Below are 20,210 nucleotides of genomic sequence, written 5' to 3'. Positions count from 1 at the left end.
CTGAATTGCATTGTATACTGAAGACCAGCAGAGACAACGCCTCCTGGACTGAACAGCTTACGGGCCTCTGGAATCTCTGTGCACAGCTAGCGGTCAGTGGATTAGCTTGACTGCAGCCTGTAAGTCATTCTCCTTAATGCCCTTGATCTAGCTTCCTTCATTCTCTAAGTTCTGTTACTCTGAAATTTTCATGATGTCCTTGTTTTTGATAGCTGAAATAGAATTCCATGGTGTAGATGGACCACAGTTTCTCTATGGATTCTTTGGTTGAGGGACATCTGGATTGTCCAATTTCTGGCCGTTACAAATAACAGTGTAGAACAAATGTCCTTGTTGTATGGTAGAGCATCTTTGGTGTATAAGCCCAGGAGTGGTATGCTTGGGTATTGAGGGAGTGCTGTTTCCCAAGTTTCATAGAAATTGCCAGAATGATTTCAAAAATGGTTGTACCAGTTTGCACTCTTACTAGCAATGAAAGAGTGTTCCGGTTTCTCCACATCCTTATGGGCATGTGCTCTGTCTTGAGTTTTTGGTCTTAGCCATTCTGAGAGGTGTAAGATAAAATCCCTGAGTGGTATTGATTGTATTTTCCTGATGGCTATGTATATTGAGCCTTTCATTAAGTGCTTCTTAGAAATTTTATATTTTTTCCTGCAGAGTTTTCCCTTCAGCCCTTTACCCAATATTTTACTGGGATTATTTGCTTTGTTGGTGTTTAATTTCTTGAGTTCCTTATATGGACTGCATATTAGCCCTCGGTTGGATGTAGAGTATGTAAAGATCTTTTCTCAGACAGTAGGCTATAGTTTTTTTGGGGGGGGCAGTGGTCTCTGTCTCATAGGAACTTTTCAATTTAATGATGTCTCACTTATTAATTGTTGATCTTAGAGTCTGAGCTGTTGATGTCTCTTCAGGAAGTTGTCTCCTGTGCCAAAGAGTTCAAGGATCTTCCACACCATCTCTTCTAATAGATTTAGTGTTCCTCGTTTTATGTTAATGTCTTTTGTCCTCTTGGACTTGAGTTTTGCGCATTGTAATAAATATGTACCTAGGATGTTTTCATTGAAATTCCCAGATCACTCTAATTTACCAATAAAGACACAGGAGACAGATGCTGTGGTGAAAAACCTGCTAGCTCAGAGAGGCAGAGAAAGCAGTCAGCTGACCTTCCTGCTCAGCTCACCTCCTGATGGAAAAGGTCCCAAAGTCTCATTAGCTCAGCTGAATGCCCAGGAAGAAAATACCTAAAAACCCAAGTCCAAAAGCTTCCAGAGGCCAAGGGGCTCCAGCTAAATTCCCAAGATCCTGTTATGCTGAAAGTTATCTTAATTGTTCCTCTACTCAAAGCCTCGCCTACATTTAATCCCTGTCAGCTGCTTGCTTGCTCTACCCATTGACCTAGGGTTCACTTTATTAAATCCTGTGTTTTTATAGTTCACAATCTCAGGGGTCAAAATGGGGTCAAAGGCAGTATAAACAGTTCACAATCTCAAGGACCAAAATGGGATCTCAGACAGGATTTTCTAGTTCACCATCTCAGGGATCACATTGAATCCAACATCATGGAACATATCTGTTTGCATTTTTTGACATGTAGACACGCACTAGAGCAGCACAATTCATTGAAGGTGCTTTCTTTTTTCTATTGTATGGTTTGCCTTCTTCCTCAAAAATTACATGTGTGAGTGTATTTCTGGATCTTTGTTTGGATTCCATTGATCCACTTGTCTGTGTTTATGCCAGTACCATGCACTTCTTATCAGTGTTGCTCTATAGTACATCTTGAGATCAGGGACAACAATCCCTCCAGAAGACGTTTTCATGTTCAGGATTGTCTTAGCTATTCTGGATTTTTGTTGTCCCAAATGAAATTGAGAGCTGTTTTTTCAGGAGCTGTAAAGAATTGTGTTGGCATTTAATGGGAACTGCATTAAATATGTGGGTTGCTCTGGTAAGATGGCCATTGTTTCTTGGTTAATCCTACGTATCCTCAACCATGGATGATCTTACCACCTTCGCATATCTTCTTCAGTCTCTTTCTTCAGAGATTTATGGGTTTTTTTTCATACAAGACATTTAGTTCCTTGGTTACAGTTACATCAAGATTCTTTACGGTTTTTGTGGCTATTGTGCAGAGCGTTGTTTTCCTGGCTGTACCCATCAGGAGATCAAAGCAGAAGCTCAGTCTCACAGCCCAACGTAGGGCAGAGTGCAAGGAGTGCTACGGAGGAGTTGGGGATAGAAGCACTCATATGGGACAGGATCTCTATATAAGACTAACAGAGTCAAGAAATCTCGGCCCATAGTCCCTGAAGATTCCTGTGCACCAAAGATGGACCATGCATGGAGAGAAGCCAGGCACCCCACTCAGAGGTAGCCTATTGGCATCTCCAACATATGGTTACTGCTATGGCTCATAACGGAAACCCTTGATATGCAGGATTTCTGATATTCTACCTCTTTGAAAGGGTCAATAGACGCCCCCGGAAAGTGTTGAGAAACATGGATCCATGCCATGTCTTCCAGGAAACCAGGCAGACTGCTGCAGACCTTCCCCACTCTTCACAGACCCAGTGCCACAGTGTCATGCCCACCTCTGCAGCAGACCTCCTGTGGGAGCCTCTTTTGCCCACTGTTCCCATCTGCTATGGATACCGCACATCTTCCCTTCTAACTCCCCTCTGCTCTTTCTTTGCCATCTCCACCAGCCCAGGACAGGGCCCCATGCTAAGCCAAGGGCCACTCTTTCCAGGGTAACAAGAAGTCCAAAAGCAGATCCATGTACCATCCTTTGCTCCCCCACTTCAAATTTCCCCATTCTCAGTCCCAGCTCTGTAGCAGAAACTCTTCTCTGGTCTTTCTTTCCTGTCTGACCCCATTGGCACCCCCCTCCAATGGGTCACACAGATCTTCTCCCACAGTCTTCCTTACCCCAACACCCCCCATCATCCCAGCCCCAACATGGCAGGCCTTCAGTAGGAACAGGGCAGCAGAGCAGGGCAGGGAAACAGGTGAGGCAACTGAAGGTTCTCATCGCTCCCCCCTTCCGTGCCAATCCAGTCCCCCAGTCTCACCCCCATAGCTGTGACAGAACACCATGTGCAGCCCTCCTTCCTCCACCCCCTGTCTACATCGCCTGTGGATCCCACAGACAATCCTCTTTGACCCCCCTCTTTTCCACTCATGGCTGTATTCCAGCCTCAAACGCAATCGCTCCATGATAACCCACAGGTCAAACCTGCCAAGAAAGCTGCTTGTCATCTTCCTCTCTTCTGTTGCTCTAAATCCAAGCTCCAAATACCCCAGCCCAGCTGAGGCACAAGACACTTCGGTCCTATGACTCAGGCAGGCTCTCCAGGTTCCTGTGCTCCTCCTTGGGGTCTGAGCTGCCCTGGGACCCTATACCTCACCTCCAGTCCACCACCCACACACTCCCCTTCTGGCTCACCAACTGCTTATCACCTGCTTCTTCACCCGTGGCAGCCAGATAAGTTTCTGCTTTGGTGGGTGTAAATGTTTCTCTGAATCCCAGGAAGTGACTTTTGAGCCTCAGACACCACTCTTTGAGGCAGAGGTACGTGCACCAATGCTCTTTAAGTTCATGGCCAGCCTTCTTCACCTGACCTCATCCCCTCACCTTTGGAGATGCAATTCTGCAGTCTCCATGGGCACAAGTGGGTGGGTTTATTTCACCTCCTCTTCTCCTGCCCTCCCTCCAGAGCTGCCTGTACTATCACAGCTTTTCTAGGTCCTCCTGGGTTTTTTGTTTTGTTTTGGTTGATGTTTTTTGTTTTTTGAGACATGGTTTTTCTGTGTGGCCTTGGCTGTCCTGGCACTTTGTAGACTAGGCTAGCCTCAAACTCACAGTGATCTGCCTGCCTCTGCCTCCCAAGTGCTGGGATTAAAGGCATGTGGCAAACCAGGCTTTGTGGTGCAAGCCTTTAATCCCAGTACTAGGGAGGCAGAGGCAGGCAGTTTGCTGTGAGTTTGAGGCCAGCCTGCTCTACAAAGTGAGTCCAGGACAGCCAGGGATACACAGAGAAACCCTGTCTCAAAAACAAACAAACAAAACTAAAACAAAACAAAAGGCTTGCACCACCATGCCTGGCTCCAATTGCTTTCTGTAACAGGATTAAGTCAAGTTAACCCTAGGTCAAGAGGTGGAGCAGCAAACCAGCTGACAGGGATCAAACAGAAAGGAGGGGCACTGAGTTAAGGAGTATTTAAGACAGAGTGCTGAAGAAGAGCTTTGGGGGATTTTGACTTTTAGCTTTTGGCTTTTTCCTCTGGGACATGAGTTGAGTAGGAAGGTCAGCTGGGTGCTTTCTCTGCCTCTCTGAGCTTGCAGGCTTTCACCCCAGCATCTGGCTCCTGAGTCTTCATTGTTAAATCAAACAGTTGGGACTTGTTTAAAGAACACTGATGGGCCCTAAATTTATTCACTTTTGTGATTGAACTTGGCCAGAATTCCCATCAGATAATCAGTTCAAAATGGTATTTTAGGTTCTAATAGTATTTGGGACCTCTGCGAATACTGTAAGCAGTCAGAGAAATGAAAAAAAGATTCCCCTTTCCTATTTCTCTTTTTTCCACTCCAAGCCTTGATTGTTTTGTGTTCTCTCTCTCTCTCTCTCTCTCTCTCTCTCTCTCTCTCTCTCTCTCTCTCTCTCTCTCTCTCACACACACACACACACACACACACACACTGTGTAAATGTCCTGCTGTTTGAAGCATTGCAGCATGAACCAATGGAAGCAGAGGAGCAGACCCCTGCAGTGTGCACACATCCCCTACACACTTTCCCCGGGCTGGAGCATTTCTACCTCCCTGCTGCAGAACCCTCCAATTATGACTAAGGCTTAAGGTTTTTTGTTGTTGTTTTTTGTTATATGTTTTTTATTTTTGTTATTGTTGTTGTTTTGGTGTTTGTTTTGTTGTTGTTGTTGTTGTTGTTTTTTACCTCTATGCTCAGGAGGCTCAGGAGGAAGAAGACAAGTTAGATGGCACCGTTGGTGAAATATTCTGTCCTTTTTCCAGTACGTTAAAAAAGGAAGGCAAGTTAAATTGGCACCATTTGTGAAATATTCTGTCTCTTTTTCCAGTATGTATTTCTAGCCTATTTATGAAAAATCAGATGTCCATAGCTACGTATTTAGGTTTATGTCTCAGTCTTCAATTCCATTCCATTGATCAATATGTCTGCTTTAGGCCAATACCATACAGTTTTCATTACTGTAACCCTATAAGACAACTTGAAATCAGATATGAGGAGAAATCCCAGAGTTGTTTTATTGCTCAGGATTGTTTTAGCTATCATTTTTGTTGTTGTTGTTGTTGTTGTTGTGTTTTGTTGGGTTTCCATATGAAATTGAGAACTGTCTTTGAAGATCTGTGAAGAGTTGTGGTGCCATTTTGGTGGGGATTGCATCCAGTGTGTAGATTGTTTTTAGTAAGGTGGTCATTTTTACTAGGTTAATCCTCCTGATCTGTGAGCACTGGGGATATTTCCATCTTCTTATATCTTCTTCAACTTCCTTCTTCAAAGACTTGAATTTTTATCTTATAGTCCTTTGATTGCTTGGCTAAAGTTAGCTCAAGAAATTTATATTCCTTGAGAGTATTGTGAAAGGTGGGTTTCTGGATTTCTTTCTAATTCTGTTTGTCATTTTTATATGGAAGCTCTGCTGACTTTTGTGAGTACTTTGGTATCCAGGTACTTGATGAAAGTGATTATTAGCTGTAGAAGATCCCAGGTGGAATTTTTAGGTTCACACGTCTACCGTCATATCATCTGCAAAGAAGAATATTTTGACTTCTTCTTTCCAATCTGTGTGCCCTTTATGTCCTTCAGTTGTCTCATTGCTCTTTCGAAGACGTCAAGTACTGTATTCTATTGGTAGAGAGAGAGTCGACAACCTTCTCTTGTTTCTGATTTTAGTGGAGTTGGTTTGAGTGTCTCCCCATGTAGGTTGATGCTGGCCGTGGGCTTGCAGGATCCTGCCTTTATTATGCTCAGTTGTTGTGTCTCTAAGATATCCAGGATGTTTCTCATGAATGGTGTTGGATTTTGTCAAAGGCCTTTTCTACATCGAATGAGGTGATCGTGTGCTTTCATTTTTGAATCTGATTATACAGTAGAATCAATTGATTTTTGCATGTTGAACCATCTTGCATCATTGCCATGAGGCCTAAGCGAACATGGTGGATGAGCTTTGATGTGATTTAGGGTTTGGATTTTGAGTATTTTATTGAGTTCTTCTGAATAATTTTTCATAAAGGAAATTGGTCCGTAATTCCCTTTCTTTGTTGGGTCTTTATGTAGTTTCGGTATGAGGGTAACTATGGTGTCATGAACAGATTGGGCAATGGCCCTTCTGTTGCTATTTAGTGGAAATATTTGAGGAGTATTGGTGCTACCTGTTCTTTGGAAGTCTTGGCGAATTCTGTGCTAAAGCAGTCTGGCGTGGTTCTTTTTGTGTGAGGTAACTTACTTTTTCTTTTTCTTTATTATTCTCTCAAGCAGTACACCCAGATTGCAGCCTCCCTTCTCTATGCTTCTCCAGATTCTGCCCCTTCTACTTCCCCTCTCCTCTAAACCTACTGTTCCTACTTTTCTTCCAAAGAACGTATGCCTCCCAGGGATACCAACTGACCGCAGCATGACAAAATGCACTAAAAGTAGGCTTAACCCATCACACCAGGGCTGGGTGAGGTAACACAGGAGTAGGCAGAGGGCCTCAAGAGCAGCCAGAAGAATCAGAGATGTCCTACTCCCACTGCTAGCAGTCATGTAGAAGGGGATGGTTTGGAATGGTAAGATCTGTGGGACCCTCAGCAGCTGTGAGGAGTGGGGCAGTGAATTCCCCCACAGGGTGTCTGGGGCAGAGCTCAGGCAGGGGCCAGTCCAGGATCTCAATGATCCTTGAGGCAAATTTGTATTGCATATGTAAAGGAAGAAAACCACAATTAGCTTATAGAGTGCTGAGGATGGTAAACCATGGGGGTCAGCTCAGACTCAAGGTATTTTGCTGACAAACAGATCTGGATGGTCTTGAAAGTGTGCATGGCAGTGTTTAGTGTACATGAAAAGTGTAATAGAGTATGTAGATGGCAAAGGGGCAGTTATGACATCATTGAATCAAACATAATAAAAGTACAAATAGACTGCAGCTCAGTGTAGATCAGTTTGACCCTCCAGCAAGAAATTTTTCCAGGGTTTGTGGTCTTTGGGATGGTTTAAGGATGTTTCTAACAAAATGGAGTCTGACAGTTTTTATCATGGTCTCTTCAGCCTCAGCCAACCAAGCTACTTAGAATATCACACTTATTGCATACATGGGGATGGCATAGTTATTCCAAGGATGATTATCTGAGGCAGAGAGGAAAGACCATAAATAAAGGTGCATAGACCCATGCAGGGACCATGAGTCTGCATTGGAAGAAGACAGTACATTCAGAGGCCTCTGGCTCTGCTTGTGAGACACCATAGGTGAACTCTTCCACCTGCCCACCTGTTGTGACTGTCAGACCCCTGACAGATGAGTAAAACACTCATTCCATTTTCAAGCTCATGGCAGGGATAATTGTAACACAATCAGAAGAGGAAAGAGTAGCTTGTAGAAATTCACATAATCCCTTCACGTATGGACTTAGCTACAGGAAGAAGATACACATAGGATGGCCCTTCTTGCTAAACCTTGAGTCCATCTGGAATGAACTCAAACCCCATAATGGACAACCTGCCTGTCAGAACGATTTTGCTTCATTTCAAGTAGGCAGATCCATATGGAATCCTGATTTGGAAGTCCAAAGACACAAAGTTGACACTATATCTCAAAACAAGGAGCCACACCCTTTGAATCCAGGTCTTGAGCCTGGCAACCACACCTTTAATTAGGCCACACCTTCCCTGCAAGACTATATAAAGGCATAAAAGAGGGAAGCTTGAGATTTTTCCCTCTTGGCCCCTCTTGGCTAGCAAGTGCAGTCCATCACCGGCATTACAGCCTGCTTCTGCAGGTTTGCAGTGTATACTGAAGACCAGCAGAGACATCGCCTCCTGGACTGAACAGCTGACAGGCCTCTTTTCATCTCTGCACAGCCAGCGGTCAGTGGATTAGCTTGACTACAGCCTGTAAGTCATTCTCCTCAATGCCCTTGATCTAGCTTCCTTCATTCTCTAAGTTCTGTTACTCTGAAATTTTCATGATGTCCTTGTTTTTAATAGCTGAAATAGAATTCCATGGTGAATATGGACCAAAGTTTCTCTATGCATTCTTTGGTTGAGGGAAATCTGGATTGTCCAATTTCTGGCCATTACCAGTAACATTGTAGAAAAAATTTCCCTGTTGTATGGTAGAACATCTTTGGTGTATATGCCCAGGAGTGGTATGCTTGGGTAAGGAGGGAGTGCTGTTTCCCAAGTTTCAGAGAAAGTGCCAGAATGATTTCAAAAATGGTTTTACCCGTTTGCACTCTCACTAGCAATGAAGGAGAGTTCCTCTTTCTCCACATCCTTACCAGCATGTGCTCTGTCTTGAGTTTTTGGTCTTAGCCATTCTGAAGGTGTAAGATGGAATCCCTGAGAGGTATTGATTGTATTTTCCTGATGGCTATGGGTGTTGAGCCTTTCGTTAAGTGTTTCTTAGAAATTTCATATTTTTTCCTTGAGAGGTTTCTGTTCAGCTCTGTACCCAATATTTTAATTGGATTATTTGGTTTGTTGGTGTTCAATTTCTTGGGTTCTTTATATGGACTGCATATTAGCCCTCTGTTGGATGTAGACTTGGTGAAGATCTTTTCTCAGACAGTAGGCTATAGTTTTGTTTTTTGGCAGTGGCCTCTGTCTCATAGGAACTTTTCAATTTAATGATGTCTCACTTATTAATTGTTGCTCTTAGAGTCTGGGCTGTTGGTATTTCTTCAGGAAGTTGTCTCCTGTGCCAAAGAGTTCAAGGATCTTCCACACTATCTCTTTTAATAGATTTAGTGTTCCTTGTTTTATGATAATGTCTTTTGTGCTCTGGCACTTGAGTTTTGTGCTGTAATAACTATGGATCTAGGATGGTTTCAGTGAAATTCCAAGATCACTTTATTTTACCAATAAAGACACATGATACAGATGCTGTGGTGAAAAACCTGCTAGCTCAGAGAGGCAGAGAAAGCAGTCAGCTAACCTTCCAGCTCAGCTCACCTCCTGATGGAAGAGGACCCAAAGTCTCATTAGCTCAGCTGACTGCCCAGGAAGAAAATACCTAAAACCTAAGCCCAAAACCTTCCAGAGGCCAAGGAGCTCCAGCTAAAATCCCAAGATCCTGTTATCCTGAAAGCTATCTTAATTTTTACTCTGCTCAAAGCCTTGCCTACATTTGATCCCTGTCAGCTGCTTGCTTGCTCTACTCATTGACCTAAGGTTAACTTTATTAAATCCTGTGTTTTTATAGTTCACAATCTCAGGGGTCACAATGGGATCAAAGGCAGTATAAACAGTTCACAATCTCAAGGACTGAAATGGGATCTCAGACAGGATTTTCTAGTTCACCATCTCAGGGATCACATTGAATCCAACATCATGGAACATATCTGCTTGCTTTTTTGACATATAGACACGCACTAGAGCAGCACAATTCATTGAAGGTGCTTTCTTTTTTCTATTGTATGGTTTGCCTTCTTCCTCAAACATTACATGTGTGAGTGTATTTCTGGATCCTTGATTGGATTCCTTTGATCCCCCTGTCTGTGTTTATGCCAGTACCATGCACTTTTTATCACTGTTGCTCTATAGTACATCTTGAGATTAGGGACAACCGTCCCTCCAGAAGACGTTTTCATGTTCAGGATTGTCTTACCTATTCTGGATTTTTGTTCTCCCAAATGAAGTTGAGAGCTGGTTTTTCAGGGGCTGTAAAGAATTGTGTTGGCATTTAATGGGAACTGCATTAAATATGTGGGTTGCTGTGGTAAGATGGCCATTGTTTCTTGGTTAATTCTACCCATCTTCAAGCATGGAAGATCTTTCCATCTTCTCATATTTCTTCAGTCTCTTTCTTCAGAGATTTGATGGTTTTTTTTTTTTTTCATACAAGACATTTAGTTCCTTGGTTACAGTTGCATCAAGATTCTTTATGGTTTTTGTGGCTATTGTGCAGAGCGTTGTTTCCCTGGCTCTATCCATCAGGAGATCAAAGCAGAAGCTCAGTCTCACAGCCCAACGTAGGGCAGAGTGCAAGGAGTGCTACGGAGGAGTTGGAAATAGAAGGACCCATATGGGACAGGATCTCTATTAAAGACTAACAGAGTCAAGAAATCTCGGCCCATGGTCCCTGCAGATTACTGTGCACCAAAGAAGGACCATGCATGGAGAAAAGCCAGGCACCCCACTCAGAGGTAGCCTATGGGCATCTCCATCTCACTATGGGGCCCATAATAATTAGAGCAGGGACTGTTCCTGCCATGGACTCTGTTGCCTGCACTTAGGTGACTTTCCCGTGGCCGGGTGCTTTACCATGCTGCAGAGGAAGAGGATGTAGGTAGACCTGAGGAGACCTATAGGTTGGGGTCAGTTGGTAGGGGAGAAGGGCTCCCCCTCTCTGAGGACTTGGATAGGGAAATTGAGGGGCAAAGATGATGCCTGGAGGAAATGAGAGAGGAGGCTACAATTGGGTTATCAAGTGAAAAAAATTTAAATATACATAAATATTTTCAAAAGAATGTAAAAAAATTTCCCAAACACTTAAAAAGTTGAGTATTATAGACAAAACTAGTTCCCAATTTATCTAATTCAGTACAGAGAAAGAAATGGAGTAATGTAAGAGTCACTAGGGGCCCTGATGGTCTTGTCTGAACATAATAACAAAATCTGGGTCGATAATTACAGAGACACAACTTTCCAGTCTCAGGAAGTGGGGAACAGAGTGGTGGTGAGACTTGAAAATTCTGAAAAGCTTTTGTTCTTATGTCCTACAGGAAGAAGAGAAACCATATCTTAATTCTTCGCTTGGATAGAAATTGAACCTCAAACTGTCTCCAGTAGAAATGTCTGGGGACCAGGCAGTCGAGACCTGGGGCTACACACATATTGCTATACAGGAGATTTCCTACAGGTGGACCATCCACAACTTCTCCTTTTGCCTGGAGGGAATGCCGGACCCCATTTTCAGTGGAACTTTCTCATCAGGAGCCAATGACAACCTGAAATGGTGTTTGAGAGTTCACCCCAAAAGCATTGACATAGAAAGCAAAGATTACGTGTCAGTTTACCTGGTGTTGCTCAGGAGTCTGAAGACCCCAGTTTGGGCAAAGTTCCAGTTTTGGATTATAAATGTGGAAGGAGACAAAACTCTGGGAATGAGTAGCCCACAGGCCTTCAAGTTCCTTTCTGGCGACAACGGGGGATGCAAAATGTTCATCCTTCAAGATTTCCTTTTGTCCCTGGCGGAAGACCTTCTCCCTGAGAACAACCTCACCCTGCTCTGCAATGTGACCATGGTCCAAGACATGTATAGCATTTCTGAAGAGGAGTGGACACCTGCGATAAAGGTTCCAAGGTGCACATTGACTGCTGACCTAGGGGAGCTGTGGGAGACTTCTCGCTTCCCAGACTACAGCCTGTTGGTAGCTGGTCATGAATTCCGGGCTCATAAGGCCATCTTAGGGGCTCGCTCTCCGGTTTTCAGAGCCATGTTTGAACATGACATGAAGGAGAAACAAAAACACCGAATTGAGTTCCAGGACATGGAGCCTCAAGTGTTCAAGGAGATGATGGGATTCATTTACACGGGGAAGGCGACAAACCTCCACAGCTTGGACCCTGATGTGCTGGCAGCTGCTGACAGGTATGGCCTGGAGCAGTTGAAGGCCATGTGTGAGGATGCCCTCTGCAGGGACCTCTCAGTGGACAATGCTGCTCACACTCTCTTCCTGGCTGACCTCCACAGTGCACAAGAGCTGAAAATGCAGGCCCTGGGTTTCATTACAGTTCATGCTTCTGAGGTCTCTGAGACCTCAGGGTGGAAGGAAATGGTGGAAGCCCATCCCCACTTGCTGGCTGAAGCATTCCAGTCCCTGGCTTCTGCACAGGGTCCCTGGCTGGAGCCCCCTCTCAAACGCCTGAAGAGATCCTAGAACCTGGATAGTTGTGACTAACTTTGTCTTCCTCAAGGGTAGACTGTGTTGTGACCAGTGACCTCCAGGTACACCAAGGCATTGCTGCTGGATTTGCAGTGGATCTGGGGAAAGACAGCCTGGTGGCTCAGGATTTCAAACATCTGGAATAAGTTGGAGTGGTTGCCATGTGGGCAGTCCTGGAGTCAGGTGTGGTGTACCTAACATCTGCCTTTTTGCTGTACTTTTTTTCGTGTTTGTCTCCTGAGTTGGAGACTGAGAGTCAGCGTAGGTGCTTGTAACTAATGCCCTAATATGCTATTTTGGGGAGAGGGAACTCTTTTCTTTCACTGAGTAAAACACAAGACCAAAGGATCAGATCAGAGGAGAAAACAAATATTTACATTTAATCTTAAGAGGAAAAAAGACAAAGTAACCTTCCCTCCCCCCATAACTCAGTTTGTGGGGACTGGGGAAAGATAACTCAGGTGGCAAAAGCAACCTGGACGGTTTCCAGGACACACAGGAGTTTTCATCCATCTGTGACTGGACATCCAGGGATCTGAGACACTTCCTGGAGTGCATGGGCACATACATCTCTGTAGACAGAGCCTTACAATGTAATGTAAACTGAATAAAAATGATGAAATCTCTTGTGGTTTTTTCCATCGTGTTTATGTCCAGAGATGTCAAGTTTAGTCCATCCAGCTCTGCTCTGCTGTGAATGACTGTACTAGACTCTTGTCTGCAATCCTAGCATAGTTTTATTAATAGTGCCAGGAGTTGGGTGTCCCTTATGGGATGGGTCTCAGGTTAGACGTCAATGGATGGCCAGTCCCTCTATCTCTGCTCCATCTTGAGCCCTGTATTTTTTTTGTAGGCGAGACAAACATAGGTCCAAACTGTTATGAACCTCGTTGTGCAAGTGTCCTTGTGGCATGGAGAAGATTACTTTGGAATAGAAACTATGAGAGACACCCTGGTGACTCTAGCATTTAGGAGACAGGAAAAATGAAATTGTTGACACCCTGGTGTCCCAGCAGACTGTGAGTCAGCATGCACTCCCCAGGACCACAGACCTGGGAGCTCAGCCCTCTCATCTAAGAATAGCTGCACAACCCGCTCAGACACACATCTCTGTCAGATATAGATGGTTTAATTCATGCACCCTCCACGACTAATCATGGTCAGGGACACACAGATGCCCACTCATTTTTAGAGTGAGTTTTTCATGGAGAAAACCATAACCAAAGGGCAAGAATCTGTTCTATACCAAGCATAGTGTGGTAGGTAGCTAGACACCATATTTTGACTTATGTTAAGATGATTAGCTGGGATATAGGGTTGGAGAACTTGGGTATCTTCCAGTTCCTTCACCAGGGCAGAGGGTCTGGGCATAGTCCAGGTTTTTGCTTTCCCATGAAAAAAAAACATAGCAGGGTATTATGGTTTACCTAGCACAGAATTTACATTTAACATCTGTCAGTATTCTGTTTTCAGGAGCGAGTATTGAACTGTGAGCCAGGGAAGTCAAAACAGCTGTTCCTGTGTTAGCTGGCAAGGCCTAAGCATATCAGGTCATGTGTCAATGTTGGAAGGCTTCAGCATTCCTTCCATGGTTTTTTCCTGGTGTCAAATACTTAATTCTCTATTTTATTCAAGATCTATGGGCTTATAATGAGGCCTTAAAACAAAAGGGTTGACTGCAGAATATCAAGTTCACCATGTTAAGGGGGCTCTCTAGGCATGTGGGCTGTGTAGGAGGTGATCCGGTGTTTGCAAGGTCTTGTACCATGATGAACCTACAAACTGCTTCCCGCCTTTGACATGCTGTCAGGAGTCATTGATTTGGGGTAGTCCAGTAGGCATGAGATGTCTCTGCAGGTGATCCAGTATTTGCAAGGTCTGTATCGTGATGTACCCCAGAATTGCTTCCAACCTCTGACCCCCCTGTCAATTATGCATTGCTGCATCTCTCTAAAATCCTGCATTAGAGCCAGGCATGGTGGCACAGGCCTTTAATCCCAGCAACCAGGGAAGCAGAGGCAGGTGGATCACTGTGAGTCTAAGGCCAGCTTGGTCTACAAAGTGAGTCCAGGACAGCCAAGATTACACAGAAAATCCTGTCTCAAAAATGAAAAAGTGAAAACATCTGGCATTGGTGAGAACTGGTACTTTCTGGGTATTGACCACCTCTGATTGAACAAACTCCTATAGGATTTTGTTGAAGATGCACTGTTTGTTATTCAGATGAATTAATCCCTGATTATGAAGTTCCTGGTTTGATTCAAATAGTTGTAAATGGTAAAGTTAGTTTATGGGTATTATAAATACCTTTGTGGACCTCCAGATGCCTCACTAAGGATAGCCTTGAAGCAGATTTGTGGCTGCAGATAAGCCTCCACTCCAGATGGCACCTTGAATCCTGGTATTTCACCATAAGTAGAGGCTTTTGTTTAAACTTTCCATTAACCTAAGTAGGAATGAAGCTACCTAGAGATGTCTGAATTTATTCTGTTTCTTAGAATGAAAGACAGAAAAAATTATTGTCCTGAACTCAGTATGAACTAAGAGATAGCTGGATAATGTATAGTTAGGTCAGCGCTAATTGGTGAGTCCTACATTGTTGTAACCTTCAGGCCTTGTCACTCTGAACTCACTGTGACCTTATGATATAAATACTTAGATAAGAAATGTTTAGATTCAAAACATGTAACCTGTTGTATTTTAGAATTCATCTGTTTTCATGATTAATTGCCTTTCTTAGACTATGAGGTAATGCCCTTTTCTCGGACATATAAGTATGGTCATCTACAATAAACGGTGCTAAAATTGGGAGGCTTAACTTCAGTTGAAGTTAAGATGCCTGACTTCATCCACGTTTTCTCTTGAAAGTATGTGTGTAAGTGGTTTGTTTTCTATCTCTTTCTTATTTCTTATTTCCCTGTATATTCACAAATAAGTTAGCCGACTCAGGGCATCAGCTCTCTATGGCTAATAAGCCCAAGTTTACATTAGCTAACTGGAGATCTCCAGCAAGAGCCCTATCTATAGATCAAAGAGCCTCCTTTTATGACCCTCCTGAAGTCTCTAGCCAGAAGCCACTTTTACAGCCTCTGCCATAGGAAAACTGTGGTCAGCTTAAATTCTCCTCCTCAGTCACAGTACAGCCAGTCCTTAGAGAAGAAACCTTGGGCTCCTTTTCTTCTTCCCTCTTTCAATCCTGATCAGCTGCCTAAGCCATCAGCTTTTGCCACCCAAGAGATAAAGTGAACTGGAAGGGCATCTGCATCCAGCCCCAGAGACCTGACCCTGGACCTCTTCAGAGCAGCAGCTGCGTGTGAACAGCAGGAAACATTTTTTGTACAAAAGACATAAAAGCATGAACTTTCGTTGGGATTCACTTTATGAGAAAAGGGCCTTTTCTCTCATCTCTTTGCAGCTCATCATGTCTTCCTGAGCTCCACTAAGCCTGGGGGACACATAAACAGTTTCACTGGTTCAATCAGCTCAGCAGCTCCCAGCCCAGCCCTCCTGTGACTCTGGCTCCCGTGCTGCTCCTCACCCTACAGTGCAGCATAAATCTATCAGTTGGTTCCACCCGCTGACTTTGGTTCCTCAGCTAGACTTCTTGCAGGGGGCTAAGTGGTGCCTTTTCTGACACTCTCCCAGGCTGGTTTAGGGTCCTGGTAACTGGAGCAGCCTCCTTCAAATCTGCCATTTGAATGTTTGTAGGTGATCACTGCAGGGCCCCTCACTTGCAAGAAAGGTGCTCCTAATGGTGAGTCCTGTGCTCACAAGAGCATGCTCCTGGAGAGCTGGAGCAGCCTCTCACATGGGAGCTGTTGTTCTCTGGAACAGGAATTAGTGGCTGTGATCACAAAGTTTCTCAATTGGGAAGCGGGACATGGGGAGAGAAGACTGATTTTTGAGCATGTATTTAAGCCTATGGAAAATTTTTATCACCTGGCTGGGAATTTCAGTGGATGTTCTTAAATCCAGTATAGCCGGGAGCCTTTCCTCATGGTGAGATTTTCAGCACAAAAATCCATATTCTGTATTGACACAATTCACACATTTTGAAGAGAGCAGGAAAGACCTGTGTAATATCACCACAGCTCTGTCACAAAAAACACCTATAAAAGTCCTTTGATCCACCTGCGTCTGCACTCCAGGTGTTGATCATTTACTTACCATAATGTAAATAAAAGTTGATTAATAAATTTTACAATGGCCATTTTATAATTGTAGAAATGGTGTTGGGTTTTTTTTTAACCCCATGATTATTTAATGTTAGTTACATGAAGATTTTTAATTACATGGGAATAATGCTAATAATTATAAATGGCCAGGTCAAGCTAATAATTTCAAAAGTTTGCTTATATAACTATACCAATAATTTCAAAAGTTGCTTATTTTCAGACCTACAAATCAGGCCAGTAATGAAGACAAAGCAGGCAGCCTGGTGGATTCAACTTCAAGGACGACCTCTGGCACAGCGAGCAAGGCACCTCAACTGTCGTTTCCTTGACAAATTATATATGTACAGATATAGCTATACTAATAACTTCAAAAGTTTGCTTATTTTCAGAGCGAAACAACAGAGCAATAATGAAGACCAAACCTCTGCCTCTGGCACTACTGTTTCCTCAAGAAATTGCATGCATATTAAATCAAAAGGGCTAGCCAAAAGGATCAATCCCAAAAGGACTGGGCAGAAACAGATACAGCTAGCTGTTCCAGCACTTGACCAATATCCTGTTTTTTTCAAAGGGTAACAAAAGTTGTTTCCGCCCTCAGACAGCAATAAATAATTTAGAGAACACGATGTCCCCATTCCCAGTAGGTGGGGTGGGTGTTTTTGGTGGGTTACCAATATTCATTTTTGCTTAAGGTGGTTAGCTACAAGTTAATAAAAGTTAACTTAGGGAACTAACAACCACTGGTAATTAATATCTCTCAACACCAATGGCCAAAACTCATCAATACAAAGACACAGGTTAACAGAATGAATGCAAAAATTGGACCCACCATTTTGCTGCACACAAGAAACACACCTCATCAATAAAGATAGTCATTACCTCAGAGTAAAGGTCTGGGAAAAGGTATTTCAAGCAAATGGACCCAAGAAACAAGCTGGAGTAACCATTATACTGTCTAGCAAAATAGATTTTCAACAAAAACTAATCAAAAGAGATATGGAAGGACACTTCATACTTATCAAAGGAAATATATACCAAGATGGCATCTCAATCCTGAACATCTATGTCCCAATTCAGGATCACCCATATTCATAAAAGAAACATTACTAAAGCTTCATTACACACCAAACCCAACATATTAATAGTGAGACACTTCAACATCCTATTCTCCCCAAAAGACAAATCATTAAGGCAGAAACTACATGGAGAAATTCTGAACCTAATAGATGTCATGAATCAAATGGACCTGAAAGATAACTACAGAATATTTCACCCATACACAAAAGGATATACCTTATTCTCAGCACCACATAAAACCTTCTCAAAAATTGACTGTACACTTGGTCACAAAGAAACATCAACAGATACAAGAAGATGGAAATAGTCCTTGCATCTTACCAAACCACCATGGGCTAAAGCTGGAACTCAACAATAACAGAAACAGTAGAAAGCCTACAAAGGAACTTCTACAGCTGATAAACATTTTTAGCAAACAGGCTGGATACAAAATTAACTGGAAAAAAAACCAAACAAGCCAGTAACCCTCCTTTATACAAAAGAAAAACAGGCTCAGAAAAAAATTGGGGAAACAACACTCTTCACAATAACCACAAAATGCATAAAGTATCTTAGAGTAACTCTAAGCAAACAAGTGAAAGCCTTGTATGACGAAAACTTCAAGTCTCTGAAGAAAGAAATTGAAGAAGATATCAGAAGATGGAAAGATCTCCCATACTCATAGATAGGTAGAATTAACATAGTGAAAATGGCCATCTTGCCAAAAGCACTCTACAGATTCAATGTAATTCCCATCAAAATGCCAGCACAATTCTTTACAGACCTTGAAAGAACAGCTCTCAACTTCATATGGAAAAAACCCTGAATAGCTAAGATGATCCTACACAATAAAAAACCTTCTGGAGATATCTCCATCCCTGATATCCAGCTGTACTGTAGAGAAACAGTAATAAAAAATGGCATGGTACTGCATAGAAAAAGACTGATGGATCAATGGAATCAAATAAAAGACCCAGAAATTAATTCACACACCTGGGGACACTTGATTTTTCACAAAGAAGCCAAATTCACACCATGGAAAAAATTAGATAGCATCTTCAACAAATGGTCCTGGTTCACCTGGATATCTGTGTGTAGAAAAATGCAAATACACTCCTATTTATTACCCTGAACAAAATAAAAATCTGAGTGGATTAAAGACCTCAACCTAAAACCAGACCCACTAATCTGTTACAAGAAAAGCTGGGGAGGAGCCTTGAGCTTGTTGGCTCAGGAGACAACATCCTGAACAGACCACCAACAGCTCAGGCTCTAAAACCAATAATTAATTAATGGGACCTCATGAAACTGAAAGACTTCTACAAAGCAAAGGACACTGTCAACAGAACAAAAGGACAGCCCACAGACTGGGAAAAGTGTTCACCAACTTCATATCTGACAGAGGCCAAATATCCAAAATATATAAGGAACTCAAGACAGTGAACACCAACAAACCAAAATAATCCAATATAAGAGGGGTACAGACGTAAACAGAGAATTCTCAAGGAAGGTACACTAAATGGCTGAGAAACACTTAATGAAAAGCTCAAGTACCTGGTCATCAGGGAAATACAAATCCAAACAAACAAAAAACCAAAACAAAATAAAACAAAAGGGGGGGGGGGAGACAAAGTCTATGTTAAAACAAAACAAATCAAAACAAAACAACAACAACAAAACGGTAGGAGGAGATTTGCTAAACAACAAATGAAAACAAGCCAGGCCTGTGGCCCAGGCCTTTAATCCTAGCACTCAGGAAGGCAGAGGCAGATGCATCTCCCTGAATTCAAGGCCAGTCTGCTGTTCAAAGCAAATCCAGGACATTTAAGGCTGTGTGAGGTGTTTATTTTTCTGTGTCTGTCTCGCTCCATCTCTCTCTTTTTCTCTGTCTGTCCCTTTCTGCTTTTGTCTGTCTGTCTCTGGTTATATACTCTGTGTGGCTCTTTCCAGTGGTAGGAAGCCAGCCCAGCCATAAAAATTTTGACCTACAACCTGTCCTGTCTACAAGACATGATGAAGAAATGGTGTCTCAGAGCTGCTGGGTGTAGGCAGCTACTGGTCTAACTTGAGGTCCATCCCAGGAGAGGGAGCTCATGCCTGACACTGTCTGGATGGCCAAGTAAAAGCTGGATAGCCCAGAGACCTAGAGTGAAACCAAACAGGACTGGAAAAAAGTCCTGCTATACCCATAAATCAGTCCCTAGCTCAATAATCATCAGAGGCTTCTGTAGTGGGTGTAAATATGTTTTTGTTTTGATCCCAGTTGTGGGATGCATATTGGATGTGAGCATGTTTTGGTTTGACCCAAGTGTGGGATGGTGGACAGACTTATGAGAGAACAGGTGATGTTTATCCCCTTAGAAGTCAAACCACCTCAGGGGTGGGACTGGGAGAGGGCACTTGGTTTTTGCCAGCTGAAACACATCCTAGTACAGACTCTGAGCGGATATACATACATGAGCCAAAAACAAGAGGTTGGGGCTTTTTGGGTCTTGGTATTGTTTGGCTGTTCGTCACTCCACTTTGAGACCCTCCTGGAGAGAACCGCTCCAGGGAAGGCCTCGAGGCTCCAGGCTCCAGCTGCTGTTCCAGGTTCCAGCAGCAACTTTGGTGGAATTGCTGGTCTGCAGAAATCCTTCTGAGTATGCCAGGGGAATCGCTCCCAGGGACTAAAATCAAAAGGATCTACTTCTCCTATTCCCACAAATCTCCTTTCTCTCCTAGCTAGAGTAGGTAGATAGGAAGGGAGGTGTAACCCTTTAGAGAACCCCAAAGAAAGTAGGTTTGGAAAAGGCGAAGCCTACAGGCTTCCTCTGGTATCGAGTGAGAGCAGATGCAGGGACCAACAGG

The 20,210-nt window shown here is 43.2% G+C and overlaps 2 protein-coding genes across 2 annotated transcripts in view; one reads left to right on the top strand and one right to left on the bottom strand.

Annotated features, from left to right (window-relative positions):
* The window catches only part of LOC311590337 (speckle-type POZ protein-like), a 399,822-nt gene that overhangs the window by 41,041 nt on the left and 338,571 nt on the right, over positions 1–20,210 (bottom strand). The window lies entirely within an intron of this gene.
* Positions 11,140–20,210, top strand: part of LOC311589808 (speckle-type POZ protein-like) — a gene marked incomplete at both ends in the record, with an annotated part of 41,471 nt that continues 32,400 nt past the window's right edge. Inside the window, one exon of the mRNA XM_084768457.1 lies at positions 11,140–11,834. Coding sequence (XP_084624583.1) covers positions 11,140–11,834 — 695 coding nt within the window. The remainder of the gene's footprint in view (positions 11,835–20,210) is intronic.

The sequence above is a fragment of the Acomys minous genome (assembly GCF_964271855.1).
Source record: "Acomys minous genome assembly, chromosome: 19".
NCBI classification, from domain to species: Eukaryota; Metazoa; Chordata; class Mammalia; order Rodentia; family Muridae; genus Acomys; species Acomys minous.
This window is presented reverse-complemented; position numbering and strand designations above follow the sequence as displayed.